The 13,736-nt window shown below is 51.6% G+C and overlaps 8 protein-coding genes across 8 annotated transcripts; 4 read left to right on the top strand and 4 right to left on the bottom strand.

Moving 5' to 3' along the window:
- Positions 1–680: 680 nt before the first annotated feature.
- APUU_20060A (uncharacterized protein) lies at positions 681–3,128 on the top strand (the record flags this gene model as incomplete). The annotated part of the gene is made up of 2 exons (XM_041698659.1): positions 681–1,178; positions 1,248–3,128. The coding sequence occupies 2 exons, from the start codon at positions 681–683 to the stop codon at positions 3,126–3,128; spliced, it is 2,379 nt and encodes a 792-aa protein (XP_041551822.1).
- A 138-nt stretch (positions 3,129–3,266) lies between these two features.
- APUU_20059S (uncharacterized protein) lies at positions 3,267–4,891 on the bottom strand (the record flags this gene model as incomplete). Its single annotated transcript, XM_041698658.1, has 5 exons — positions 3,267–3,343; positions 3,390–3,563; positions 3,616–4,410; positions 4,467–4,712; positions 4,771–4,891. The coding sequence occupies 5 exons, from the start codon at positions 4,889–4,891 to the stop codon at positions 3,267–3,269; spliced, it is 1,413 nt and encodes a 470-aa protein (XP_041551821.1).
- A 546-nt stretch (positions 4,892–5,437) lies between these two features.
- Positions 5,438–6,350, bottom strand: APUU_20058S (SDR family oxidoreductase; the record flags this gene model as incomplete). The annotated part of the gene is made up of 4 exons (XM_041698657.1): positions 5,438–5,605; positions 5,665–5,821; positions 5,870–5,977; positions 6,052–6,350. The coding sequence occupies 4 exons, from the start codon at positions 6,348–6,350 to the stop codon at positions 5,438–5,440; spliced, it is 732 nt and encodes a 243-aa protein (XP_041551820.1).
- Positions 6,351–7,000: 650 nt separating this feature from the next.
- APUU_20057S (uncharacterized protein) lies at positions 7,001–8,361 on the bottom strand (the record flags this gene model as incomplete). The annotated part of the gene is made up of 2 exons (XM_041698656.1): positions 7,001–8,248; positions 8,320–8,361. 2 exons carry the CDS (start codon positions 8,359–8,361, stop codon positions 7,001–7,003), a joined length of 1,290 nt encoding a protein of 429 aa, XP_041551819.1.
- Positions 8,362–8,763: 402 nt separating this feature from the next.
- APUU_20056S (questin oxidase family protein) lies at positions 8,764–10,312 on the bottom strand (the record flags this gene model as incomplete). The annotated part of the gene is made up of 3 exons (XM_041698655.1): positions 8,764–9,710; positions 9,764–10,066; positions 10,117–10,312. The coding sequence occupies 3 exons, from the start codon at positions 10,310–10,312 to the stop codon at positions 8,764–8,766; spliced, it is 1,446 nt and encodes a 481-aa protein (XP_041551818.1).
- Positions 10,313–10,497: 185 nt separating this feature from the next.
- Positions 10,498–11,309, top strand: APUU_20055A (NAD(P)-dependent oxidoreductase; the record flags this gene model as incomplete). Its single annotated transcript, XM_041698654.1, has 2 exons — positions 10,498–11,181; positions 11,256–11,309. 2 exons carry the CDS (start codon positions 10,498–10,500, stop codon positions 11,307–11,309), a joined length of 738 nt encoding a protein of 245 aa, XP_041551817.1.
- Positions 11,310–11,466: 157 nt separating this feature from the next.
- Positions 11,467–12,746, top strand: APUU_20054A (uncharacterized protein; the record flags this gene model as incomplete). Its single annotated transcript, XM_041698653.1, has 4 exons — positions 11,467–11,607; positions 11,657–11,783; positions 11,827–11,950; positions 11,999–12,746. 4 exons carry the CDS (start codon positions 11,467–11,469, stop codon positions 12,744–12,746), a joined length of 1,140 nt encoding a protein of 379 aa, XP_041551816.1.
- Positions 12,747–12,814: 68 nt separating this feature from the next.
- Positions 12,815–13,684, top strand: APUU_20053A (uncharacterized protein; the record flags this gene model as incomplete). The annotated part of the gene is made up of 1 exon (XM_041698651.1): positions 12,815–13,684. The coding sequence occupies one exon, from the start codon at positions 12,815–12,817 to the stop codon at positions 13,682–13,684; it is 870 nt and encodes a 289-aa protein (XP_041551815.1).
- Between the last annotated feature and the right edge of the window lie 52 nt (positions 13,685–13,736).

The raw sequence follows: 13,736 nt of genomic DNA, 5'->3' as shown, positions 1-13,736 counted from the left end.
GGGGCTGCATGATGAAATACAGTATGTATTTTACAGTGTGCGCCGCGTCGTGGTGACGATGACGACAATTCAACTAGTCCAAGTTCGTGAGACCATCAGAGGCCCCTGGAGCGCCATCAGACCATCACAGAGCCATCGACTCATCGAGACCCATCAGGCCCCGTGTTGGGGAACTGTGGGGCCACTGCAGAGCTAGAACAGCATCCGATTCGCTCATACTGGTCGATCACGACGGACGTAATAATCTCTTATTGGCTGTCGGCCCGCTCCACCGCGATCGGCGTTGAGATCGGCAGCCCTCGATCTCTGGCGGAAATCCAAACTCTATACGCAACAAGGAAGCTGTCTGAATCGGATGACCGAGTCTGTGTGAGCTGGACCTTAGCATTGATTATAATATGAAGCTAAGTAGCCAACTGTGGCTAGCACGATGTCCGGTACCAATTTAAATACAGGCAAGCAAACATCGTGTTGACATCCCTTGCATGATGACATACCTGCCAAACAACGCAGCGCGAAGGAAGAGTTTGGTGGCTGGGCTGATCGTTTCTGCCTAGGGACGAACCATCACAATCCGGCATTGGCGATCGTCAGCTGTCGTAAATACATGTATGCAGTGCCGGGTGCAACCCACCCACCTGAAGCTTCTCTTCAACTGACTTCACTCAACCTGTGTCACGATGGCGCCTATTCTACTAGAGAGACCGAGTCCTCAAATTTCGCAGGCATCCATTAAATCCCCGAAATCTGCTCAGTCAATCTGCTCGTGTAAGGATGTCGTTGAGCTCGACCTGGGCCGTTGCTGGTCTCGCCCTCAAGAGACGCAGGCGCCGACATCGATCTTGGACACTCATCTGTTGACGGCTGCGTGGATTCTTACTCTTCGTCGCTTCCGACCGGAGGATGTCACAACCTTGAGTTATGAAGATGACTCAACTCCGAGATTCGAGTTCCCGACTACTTTCACAGTGCGAGTGGACCCAGATTGGGATGTAAGGACACTGCTCGAGACGCTGGAGGTTCAGAAAACTGGCAAAGTATCAAGACTTTTTGAGTCAAATGGAGCTCGAAATGCTAAACCTGGTCACTCTGCAACGGCTTGTACTTCTTCACTCATATACACAACAACACCGGGTCTATGTTTGGCTCGATCAAGCACCGGCAGCGAAGATCTCAAGGTAAGCATGCTATTTTTGAAACCTTGGTCCTTCCACTCCTAACTTTTATCTTCATTATGCAATGTATAGCTTGCCGTCATTAAGCACGATGATCGAATAGTCGCCCGGATCAAGAACTCGCAAGGGGGTGGAAGCTCTTTGAATACAAGCATGCTGTGGACCTTCCAGCACGTTCTCCGTCAGCTTACAGCCCATTCGGTCACCCTCAAGCTCGATGAGATCGACTACTGCTCCGACTTCCATCGGCAGGTACTCAAAGGCCTGACACATACAAAATCAGCCGGTAGCTTTCATTGTCTGCACGATTTGATCGTGGAGAATTGCCGGCGACATCCAACAAAACTTGCGGTTCGTTCATTCGATGGCGACCTGACATACCAGCAATTAGACGACTTGTCGCTCCGACTAGCACACCATCTTACACGCTTGGGCGTACGGCCCGAATCATTTGTTCTCAGCAGTTTCCAGAAGTCCACATGGGCGATTGTCGCTCGATTAGCTATTTTGCGGGCTGGGGGAGCCTACATCTCCATCCATTCCAGCAATCCCCCAGCGTATCTAGACTCTGTTATACAGCGCACCAGTGCAAAGATTATGCTGAGCGATCCTGCATATGCGGATCACTTCCGCGACAAAATAGACACGGTCGTCACAATCACACCTGAATGGCTAGAGACGCTTCCACTGGGGCCTGAATCTGGCTCGCTGCCAGTGGTTGATCCATCCAACGCCTGCACGGTGCTCTTCACCTCTGGAAGCACCGGTAAGCCCAAGGCCATTGTTCAAGAACACAAGTCTTACGCCTCCGCTATCCACGACTATGCAAGGAACCTCGGCCTGAATCAGGACATCAGATTTCTGCATTTTGACGACTATGCATTCGACATTAGCAACCTCGAGTTCTTGGTTCCTCTCATTCTAGGAGGTTGCTGCTGTGTGCCGGGGCCGATGAAATCGGTTCAGGATCTGGCGGACAATATTCAAAGTCTTAATGCCAATATTGCCTTCCTGACACCTACTGTGGCTATAAAGGCACATCCACAGGCAATGAATAGTCTCAAGATTCTATGCGTCGGTGGAGAGCCTCTCCCGAAGGACCTTCTGAACAACTGGGCTGAAAGCTCGACAAAGCTCGTCAACCAATATGGAATGGGCGAAGCAGCGGTCTGCTGTGCATACAACGACAATGTACATGCCACGAGTAGTGCACCGGCCACTATTGGCCAGCCCTCCAGTGGTGCTATCTGGCTGATCGACCCAACCTGCCCGGAGAAGCTGGTTCCAGTTGGCGCCATTGGTGAGGTTGTGATCGAAGGGCCTCATCTTGCAAGGGGATACCTTGATCAGAATCATCAGGCGTCAGACCGCACGAAACCGGCTGGCTTCTTGGAGTCAATCCCACGCTGGCTAGCCGAGCTCCATCCGGACAGACAATCGGCTCGCTTGTACCGATCGGGAGACCTGGCACGATACACGCAAGATGGGCTGATCGAATATATCGGGCGAAAAGACACCATTGTAAAGCTCGACGGGTGCCGAATCGACGTGGTTGAGGTCGAGCACCTTGCAAGGAAATGCCTGACGCCCAAAGACGCCATTGTGGTCGACCTACTCGGTGTCATCGATGGTAAACAGGGACCCTGTCTGGCCGCATTCCTATACCTCAGCGACCACCCAGATAGCTCCGAGACGGAGGATCTGTCTCTAAAAGACGCAACTCAAGACGCGAGGGCTCTTCAAAAAGTGGATCAAATCAGGGAATCTCTCGCCGTATTTCTCCCCACCTATATGATCCCTTCGTTGTTCTTGCTAGGTACGCGAGTGCCTCGCACGCCCTCGAAAAAGACTGATCGCAGGATGATCCGACTGGTTTCACACCAGTTCTATTCTCAAATGTGTGAAGAACGCAGCGGTTCCTCGTCTGAAGACTCGGATCTTCTTCCTCCATGATTCTTCTCTAACTTGGCGACGAATATAGCAATATATTGAGGAAAATAAATCAAGTACGTCACGTAAAATGATACTATTTCCGGGGCTATTTTAAACATTATTTTTGTATTCGAGATAGAATTTCCGTAGTCATCATATTTACTGCCCAGTGGATGCATACGGAACAGAGCGGAGGAAAAGTAGAGCGACACATCCTGCTATAAAGCTGACGACCCCTGGTACGGTCAGAAGATTGTCTTGTATATTCATTCAGAGACTTACCAAGGCAACAGTGCAGCGCAAAATACCCAAACGTTTCTGCTAAAAACCCTCCCAGAACGGGGCCGGTCATAAGCCCAGCCATCCAGGTCATATTGATCACAGCGAGGGGGCGCGAATAGCCTCCACAAGGACCGAATTTACCAGGCTCGTGTTCTTCAATGGCGTTAATCGTGTCTGTAAGGGTATTCTTAGCTTCCGGCGATGTTTTCGATCCGGATGTACTCACCAGCTGTCTCTACAGTGCCAGTCCCGCTTAGGAGAGATAATAGACATCCGATCATTGCTATGCACACCATGAAGACGGACTTTACCCAGGGTGCATCTTCCACCCAGGGAAACAGTCTGTCGCCGGGGACGCCCAAGACCGTAATTAAAGGTGCTATTCCCAAAAATCCCACTGCGGTTGGAAATCGCGAACCGATGCGGTCTTTCATCCAGCCTACTGAAGATGCCAGTAGAATGCCGGGGCCCTGAATCATCGCCAACAACATTCCCACATGGGAAGCTTTCCATTCAAATGCGATTCTAACATGTACGGAGATGGTGCTTTCCAAAGATCCCATCATCACGGCAAAAATGTACGCACAGAAGATTCCCGCAGCGAACCGCGATTGACGAAACATGTAGGCGTGGAATCGCCAACCGCGCAGGTCTGAAGAAACCGAATCATCGGACTGGTCACTGTCCACTGTAGATGTGTCATCTTGGAGAAGAGGATCTCGTACTCCGTCTATGGCTGAGGGAGAATCGGACTTTTCGACCATGAGGAGACGCATGACGATATCCACCAAGAGGAACGCTGCCGCGGCCGCCCACGCAGACCAGTATCCTCCCACTGCGAACAACAGGCCTGCGAGAAATGGCCCTGCGGTGGTTCCTGCAGCTTGGAGCGTGGAGACCAGGCCGCCTATCTTGCCCATGTGTTCCGACCCGAGATTTTCCACCATTGTGGCCATGCCGACGACCCACAAGGCATTGCTGGTAATGGATTGAAAGAAGCGACCTATAAATAACCACAGCACTACATTCCGGTCAGTTTTCAATCGTTCAAGATCGCAAGGAATGGAGTAAACATACAGTGGGGTGTGAGTGACAGGCAGGCAGTAGTTATCAAGGTCAGCACAAGGAGGGTCAATAAAAGCATCTTTTTGCTGGAGACCGCGTCGGCCAGCTCCCCGATAAATGGGCTCGATACAATCGAAACAAACGCTCCCTCTGTGAGGAATATCGACGTGTATCGCTGGGTAAGGCTTGGATCTAAGCCGATTCTATCCTCTAGGATAGTAGGCAGTAGAGGTATCATGAAGGCAAATAGCAGTTCATCTAAGGTCGCCGTAATTTAGCCAACGTATTTTATCTGTGTGGTCCAACATGAACCTACCAGTGAACATTGCCAGACCCATCGTGCTGATGATGAAGCCATCAGACGACCGCCATCGATGGCCCCATGGCGCGTCAGACCCTTTCGCGCGACCGAGAAACATGCTATCTGCCGGAGGCATAGAGCGTTGTAAAGGACATCAAGAAAGGAAGGATGGTGTAGGAATCAGCGCAGTCCAGGTGGCGCGCCGGGGAGTTTAACAAATAAATTCAACCCCTTCCTGCCTGAATGGACTGGATGAACGGTGGAGCGGACTGCAAGATTGTATGTGCTCCACTCTGATTGGGGTGATCGCCGGCCGGGTCCCACTGCCAGCCCCGGGCGCTCTCTTATTGGCTGCACCATTTTCCTTCGTTCCACAGTTCCTGCCGCAAATGACAGGCACTGAAAGGGTGATACAGTGCGACTGTATTATACTGTGCCTGCGCTATTTATATTATATGTCATATGTGCCTGCGCTAGTTGTGTTCCCTTGCACTCAGATAGCTGCCAGTGTCTTGGAATACAGTCTGGCTGAGACTCTTATTCCTATTGGTCGGTCTTAATATATATCATACAGCAAGGACAATTCTTTGATTAAGCTCAGGAGAATGTGCCAGCCTACGCCATGTATTTACATATAATATATCATAGTTAAAACCGCTCACTTGGGCTTTGAGCAATCGATCTACCAGGGAACCTTCTCTCCCTGGTATTTGTCCCATCCTGACACCTCAATATTGAAAAACTGCCCGTTGGCCTCTCGGCCAGCACTCGAGAGAATCTTCAACACTGACTTGACTCCGGTTTCCACAGGAAGATCCGCGTTCTCACCCCCCAAATCAGTTTTCAGCCACTGGATTAATGTTCGTTAGTTGTTATGTCAAACTTGAATGCTTCATAATGGAAACATACACCCGGGCTCACACAGAAGACAGTGAAGCCTTCATCCTTCAGTTCATCGGCATAGAGCACCGTGAGCATGTTCAATGCGGCCTTTGTGACCTTGTATGAAGGCACAGGCGTCATACGGAAGACTTGATGCAAGGCAATGGAGCCGACCGTGGAAGACCTAGAGATCTTTAGTCGTTTGCGCAATTGACCGTATGAAAGGACTTACATATTCAGGATCTTCTTCTCCCGGCCCTCCCTCATAATTGGCAGAAACGCCCGCGTAAGAGAGTGGACGCCGCTGACATTGACCCGGAAGGTTTCGTCAAGATCGGTCCTAAGCCATTATTTCTCAGTAAAGGTCCGCTCATCCAATACAGTCTGCTCGTCTCCGAGTGATGCGAGACTCACATGTCCTCAAGGCGCCCCGAGTTCATGACGCCCGCGTTATTAATTAGCACATCCAAGCCCTGGCCGTTAAGCTTTGAGGCCACAAGTGACACCGCCGCTTTAATGCTATCCTCGCTTGTCACGTCCAGCGGCACGTGTATGATCTGCGTTGGATGCCTTTCCAATAGTTGTTGAAACCCAGGCGCGGTGGTAGATCGGGCTGCAGCAAAAATGGTGATTTCGGCGTTAGACTCGACCAACTGCCGGGCCAGTTCAAGGCCAATCCCACGAGACGCCCCGGTGATGAGGTAGGAAGTCATTTGTCGGGAGATTAGGTATGAACGTGGAGCCGTTGATGTGCAGGTGGTGCTGCAGAATAAATAGACCATGAACTGACACGGAAAATCATGTCCGGAGTCCGGACAGGTGGATGTTAACTCCGTTGTTTAGCCCACTTTGCTACACACCAGTGGATCGTTTGGTCTTCACCAAGGAATGCTTTCTCTTGGCCAATAGACAGCTACTTGGCACTGTATCCTAGTACAAAGTCTGACTGGTGCAAATGGACATGCCGTGGAGAACATCAAACATGAACAAGCTCCGAACCAGCTTCCGCGGCATGTACACAGGCCATCCCACCTTTCTACAAACTACACATGTAATACTAAAATAATCAATATTAATACAACTATACAAGCTAACATTTTGAAAATTACTATAATCTCTTGTTATATTGTTCTTATTTTTACTACAAGTTAAATAATTAGCAACTACTTTATAATTACTCAAGTATAAGGTCCTCGGCCTTGGGGTTATTGCAAATAGTGTTCAAGACAGCCTATTCATAAAAGGCTGAGCCGACTAAGCTAGAAGCTGACTTGGTTTGAAAGAATCTTTTACTTTGTAAGGAGATATAATATTAAAATATAGTATTAATCTATTAACTACTTCTATTTCTATTCCTTAAATTTCAACAATGGCTAAGTAACCGAGACTTGAAGTCACCAATGGTAGGTGAATCCAAGAAGAGAGAACTGTGCAGATTCAGGTTGAGTACTACGTTGAACCTCTGTGCCAGGACAAGCGAGAGTAGCGAGTCAACTCCGATTGAAGAAAGCTCCGTCCCATCCGATAGGTCGTGGAGGTCAACCTCTGTTTCCTGGGCGATCAGCTCCATCGCTTGCTGGATGAGTGGACTGTCCACTGCAGAGGACTCAGTGGTAGATTTCGAGGCGAAGATCATCGAGTCGCTATCCCTTGTGGTGGGTGTAATCTGAGCCTGCTCGTCATCGGATCCGGCCATAGAGGTAGATACCTGGGAGGGGGGAGCTGTTGCAGCATCTCCTGGCGCAGTTGTATTTGCGCGGACGGTATGTTGAGTCTTCTTCTTTGTATCCGGAGTGAAAAACTCACTGAGAAGTATCCGGGGAAACGAGCGGAAGGTTATACCACCCACCAGGCCAACAATTTCGCCGTCCTGGAAGATGTAGACGTCACCCGCATAGAACCCAGGTTGGCCATGGACTGGGAACATGTGTACATAGGACATGAACTGGCTACCGGGAGCGAGCGGGCGGGCGAAGCGCATCGTTTTCCAGCCGGGAGTGACATAGAAGTTTCGTCGCGGGTCGAGGGCATTCCCACCGTTGAGGATGAAGCCGGCCAGATGCACAACACTGTCGATGTAGTGAGGGGCCACGGTCCATGAGCCCGACATTTCAGGGTCGAGAGTCACGTTGGCCATTGCTTCCATACCGTTCAGGACCACTCTTTGCATCCCCCGGTACCGGTCCGCGTAGTCGACGAGATTGGCAAATAGCGTATATACCATGTCTCGGGACAGGCTTGTGGCTTTGCCTTCGTCTGCCAGGCGCTGCAGATCGTTGATTCGACTAAGCACTAAATGGGTCATTGGGCACCACTCCTGTAGCCAGTTTTCAGGGTTGCCGTATTCCGCCACTGCAGTAACAAAGCTGTCCTCTGCTCGCCGACCCTGGTCGTCTACGTGGTGCCAGGAAATCTGGACCGACCCAATCGAGAGGTCTGCTATGGCACGGATTTGAATCGACTGAGGCAGGGAGCGATCCTTTCGTGCAATGAGACCCTGCTCGACTTGCATGTTTTTGATGTTGATACTGGTGGCGGAGATGTTGGAATGTGGATTGATACGGGAATAAAGGTACTTTGCTAGAGTGAAAGCGATGTCGGCATGAATTGACTGAAAGGAAACAGAGCGAGTACCATGTCAGCGAAGAAATCAGATTGAACAAAGGGTTTGGGATAATTTACCGAGGTGGCCACGGCACATTCATTCATCTTATGGCCATACATTGCCTCTAAGAACGACGGGTGCAAGACATTGGACTGGACTGTGACTTCTCCGCTGTCCTGTCTAATTGATTGCTCCACCAGATGATGTATGAGTGAGGTATCTAACGGTGTTGGGGCCAATGGCAGCCGACTTGGTGATGGATTCTTGGGGTTATGCCCGGAATATGGACAAATACGCAGTGTCCAAGAAGAGAGAGACAGTTGGCAGAGAAGCTGATATTGGCATCTCTTCCACATGTGAAACTCTTCGTGCCCACGCACGGCTGTTATATAGGACGTCCTTATTTGATGCAGTCTGCTTCTCATGTCTTCACTCTTCCACCACCATGCCCTTTTTATAAAAGCTCTTATATGCCATTTCTTAACTAGAATTTTCATTCTGCTAAAGGTCCTTTATTGCATTCAGCCAAGGTCTGGAAACTCATCCCATGCACCCTCGACGCCGCACCATCGCACCCATCGCACCATGACCCGGATAACCTCTTCGTCCTGCCCCATCTCGTCTCCCACTTCTTTGCGGATCTTCTCCGGCACCTTGTACTGGTCCGGCTCGAGCATGCGCTCCACAGAATCAAGACTCAGATGCGCAATCCTGATGAAATCCTCCCTGCGTAACGGGAACCCAGCGCGCGGATCTGGCAGGCTCTCCGCATGCAATAACGCCCGAGTAACCTTGGAAATATGCCCATCGTCTCCGTACACATTCGCGCGATGGATCAGCTCCTTCCATCCCTGATCTGGCTGTTTAGGCGTATACTCTGTGATCCTGTCCGCGTAGAGAGTCGCACATCCACATCCTGCGTACGTGACCAAGTCGCCCCAAACCTTGAACCGCAGCAAGCGCGCTTTGTTCTCGTTCGAGATCCAGTCCTGTGCGAGGAATACTGTGTAGAAGATTGAGAGGGTCAGGGTATGCAGCATCACGAAATCTAGTGCTGCGACTTTTCCTGGACACTGCGCTGCTCCGACCATGTATGCGCATGTATGTACCATGTCGACGGTTTGTTGATATAGGGCTTCGTCTGTGGGTGTGACATTATATCGTGCTAGATAGGGTATCAGCTCGTCGCGCACTTTGGCGAGAAGCCCGTCGCTGATTTTGTTTAGGGGGTCTGTTAACTGGACTGCGTTGCTGATAACCGGGTCGTTGTGAAGATCGTCCATTACCTCGAGCATCGACTTGGATTTGGACTCAGTCTCTGGGTTCACTTCCTGGTATTCCTCTGTCGGAAAGAGGAATGAGTTTGGCCAGTCGTCGTGAACACACCCTGCTGCCAGTGCCTCTGCTACAAGAAGAGGCTGGTTGAATTCGAGTCCGCATCCTAGGTGGATCATGGGGTGTAGGAAGCCTGCTTCCACTCAGCATATGTCCGAATGTTTTTATAGAGGGCGAATGGCAAACCGGAATGCATGCGTCCCAGGATATCATTTGAAACCTCAGTATTCCCAAACAGATACTCGTTCACCACGTCAGGGACGCCTCGCTGCGCGATTTCATCCTGGAAGAAGCGCAGAAAACTGTCATAGTAGCTGAGATCTCCTATACATTTCTTGAAAAGCGTTCGGTCTCTCAGTCCAACAACCACCGACGCCGGCCGGTACTGTACCAGCGCTTGGTAGCCAATGTTCAGATCGTACATCGCCCGTATCTCATCTGGACTCGCGCCGAGAGCAAATAGAGTGAGGAGGTGGTGCACCGTGTGATCTGTTGCTCGTTTGTTAGGTTCTACTGCCTTCATGGCGGTTTTGACTTACTGTGGAATCCCACCGCAGCGTAGAGAGTATGATACCGGGCATAATTGATCATCAGCAGCTCGGACACGCGGTCTGCACTTCCCTGTGTCAAGCCATCCACATGCGTGTTCCCTGGCGTTTCAGTCGCGGAGAGCTGGATATTGTAGACGCTGCTCTGGGGCTCTGTCGGTCCCAGGGGGGTCGATGTGAATAGCATTTCCACTCAGGGCGTGGTGTAATTTCCTACAGTACAGATCTGCTCGGTCATCCTTACGCAAGAATCATTCATAAAAGAAAACCATCACCGAAGCCCGACGCGCAACAGCGTAGAGAAGTCGCTGAGCGAGCAACACCATTTAGATCAGACCACGATCAGCCGCATCACCACCAGAATAATCCTCAATGCCTTCCTATGCCGTCCTGGGAGCTACGGGCAATACTGGCCGGGCGATCGTCCAAGTACTGCTTGATCGACCCGACGCCACAATCCACGCCTACTGCCGGTCCAAGGAGAAACTGTACCGACTGTGCCCCGGCGCAGAAACCGCGAAAGCGCTTTCGATCTTCCAAGGGCATCTTGATGACAATGGCCTTATCGATGAATGTCTCCGGGGGACCGATGCCGTGTTTCTGGTAGTCGCCATTGTCGATAACATGCCCGGCTGCTCCATCGCCATGCTGACGGCCCAGGCTGTTGTCGCGTCTCTGCAGCGTCTGCAATCGTCGTCGCCCGGTATATGCCTCCCGCGCCTTGTTATGATCTCGTCGGCGTCTCTGGAACCCTCGTTCTGCGATGACGTCCCCGCCCCTGTCCATTGGATCCTCAAGACCGCTGTCTCGCATCTGTACCGGGACTTGGCTGCTGCGGAGACATTCCTTCGGGCCCAGTCGGACTGGCTCTCGGCGACCTTTGTGAAGCCTGGCGGATTGGTGCATGATGAGGCCCGTGGCCACGAGGTCCGACTTGATAGGGCTCAGACGCCGCTCTCCTTTCTGGACTTGGCTGCGGGGATGGTGGAAGTCGCAGATGCTGATGATGGCCGATATCATATGCGCAGTGTTAGTGTTGTTCCGACGTCGAGAAATGTTAGATTCCCGTGGGATGGGGTTTACTATGCGTTTACGGGGCTGATGTTTCATTTTCTGCCTTGGACTTATAGATATATAGGGGAGTATCCGTTGCCGAAGGGGGAGAGTATATAGTCGGACCTTAATGCATTTCCGTACGGATGTTTAAATCTGCTTTGAAACTGCTTTTAGTCTACTTGGGTAAACTCGTGCCGATACGGTCGCCGGTCTATCTGGCTGGGATTTACTTATAGGTCTGGCTGAATTCGCCCACTCACGCTCCCAGTAGCCATTCTAGTCACCATGGACGCTATCTTCAGGCAAATCAAAGATGAGTACGCCAGTGCCGACCAGAACGGCAAACGCCAGATCCAAGGCTACATTCGTGAGCTGCAGGTTGGCTTCTACTCAGACTGGGATGTTGTGATGCGCTTGAGCAGTGGTGTAACTTGCCCACAAAACATTGAATCTGAACCTCGTTGACTGTTTCCAGCCACTGCAAGTCGCCCTCACCAAAATAGCAATTGATTTGGATATATTCCGTATCCTCAAGGAGAGTGAAAGGCCAGTGGCGCTGGCAGAATTGGCGGAGAAGACTGGCGCTGCTCCTCGACTGCTTGGTTTGTGCCCATGATAGCTGAGAGACTCTTCTAACAAAACCAGGACGAATCCTGCGCAGCCAGGCTGCTTTTGGTCTGATCAAAGAGACAGGTCCGCAGGAGTACACGTCGAGCGCATTCACGGACGTCTTCATCAACCCCGATGCAGCTGGGACGATTGCACAACTGTATGTTCCGAATTGGTGTCCAGCAGTTCCAGTACTGATGCGTTATAGATTCGACATCTCTGGTCCCTGCACTCAGGCTCTCCCCGATTATCTAGCCGAATCTGGATACAAAGAGATCGTGTCGAACAAGGAATGCCCCTTTCAGAAGGCATTCAACACGAACCAAACGCTCTTCGAATGGATGCCGCAGCATCCCAAACACATGAAGTCCCTCGGTCATCTCATGGCTCTACAGCGCCCTGAGATCTGGGTTGACCACTTTCCAGTCCTCGAGCAGCTAGGGGACTTCCCCAGCGCCGAGAATACCTTAATGGTGGATATCGGTGGAGGGTTCGGACAGCAGTCAAAAGCACTACGAGCCAAATTCCCCGATCTTCCAGGGAAGGTCATTGTCCAGGACATTCCACAGACGCTGGCTGCAGCCCAGCCAGCAGAGGGTGTTGAGTTCGTCGAGCACAACTTCTTCGAGCCGCAGCCAGTTCACGGCGCCAAATTCTACTATCTCAGGCATGTCTTCCACGACTGGCCGGATCAGCAGTGTATCAAGATCCTAAAGCAGATTATCCCGGCCTTGGGCCCCGAGTCGCGCATCTTGATTGACGAGGTAGTTATCCCGGCTACCGGGGTGCCCTGGCAGGCGGCGTTTATGGATCTGCTGATGATGGACTCGCTGGGGGCTATTGAACGCACGCGCGTAGAGTGGGAGGAGCTGCTTGGCCAGGCTGGACTGGAGATTATTGAGTCGTATCAGTATGACGGCAAGGAGCAGGCTATTTTTGTCGTGGTGCCGAAGTAGTGTATTTCATAGATCAGGTAATACTGAATAGTTCATGAACAGATATATATCATGCCCGTCCCCTATAGATGCACAGCAACAAGATGCCTACCTACGCCCTCCTAGGAGCCACCGGATCCACCGGTTCGAGTGTCCTCCGTCGTCTCCTCCAGACGGCGAGTGAGACTGACTCTTTCAGCGTCAACATCCTGGTCCGCTCTCGCCCCAAGCTGCTGGGGATGTTTCCGGGCCTGGACCAGCGTCGATCGCCGACAGTCCGCATATTCCAGGGCGAATCCACCAATCCAGAGCTGCTCGACGCCGTTCTCCATAACGCTAGTATCCTTTTCATGTGCGTGGGCCAGAACGGCAGTCCAATGGGCATGACCCTGGTGCAGGACAGCGCAGTCGCCGTCGTGGACGCCCTCCGACGCCAACGCCGACACCAGGGGTCAGCATGCACGGTCATCCAGCTTCGCTCTGCGTCGTTGAACCCCGCGCTGTCCGTGCAGGTGCCGAGACTCGTGCATCGACTGGTCTCGTTTTGTCTGTTCGCTGGCTATAGCGACCTCAGACGCGCATGCGAGGTTTGGCATGATGCGTCGCTGGCCGGGTTGCTGCAGTATGTGCTTGTCGACCCCCCGACGCTGCACGACGCCGACGGCAGAAGGGCCACCGGTCATGAATTAATTATTGCCGAGTCACAGACGATCTGTCTGAGTTATGCCGACCTTGGTGTTGCGCTTTGTGAGATTGCCGACCGTGCGTTGGAGTTCCAGGGCAAGGCTGTGGGAGTCACTGCGACCGGCCCAGTTAGGCACACTTGGGGCGTGCTACTGGGGTATTTGGCACAAGGAGGAATGGCCCATTTGCAGTATAGGCACGGGAAAGAGAAGTTGATCGTGGTTGGAATAGGCCTTGTTTTGATCTTGGGGTGCTTGTATGTAACTATTCCCTAGTATGTAGCTTCTGTATCCAACTATCACAGCTATCAACCCAATAGTATCACTG

The sequence above is a fragment of the Aspergillus puulaauensis genome, chromosome 2, assembly GCF_016861865.1.
Source record: "Aspergillus puulaauensis MK2 DNA, chromosome 2, nearly complete sequence".
Classification (NCBI taxonomy): Eukaryota; Fungi; Ascomycota; class Eurotiomycetes; order Eurotiales; family Aspergillaceae; genus Aspergillus; species Aspergillus puulaauensis.
The sequence above is the reverse complement of the archived record's forward strand: the minus strand, read 5'-3'. Positions and strand labels throughout refer to the sequence as shown.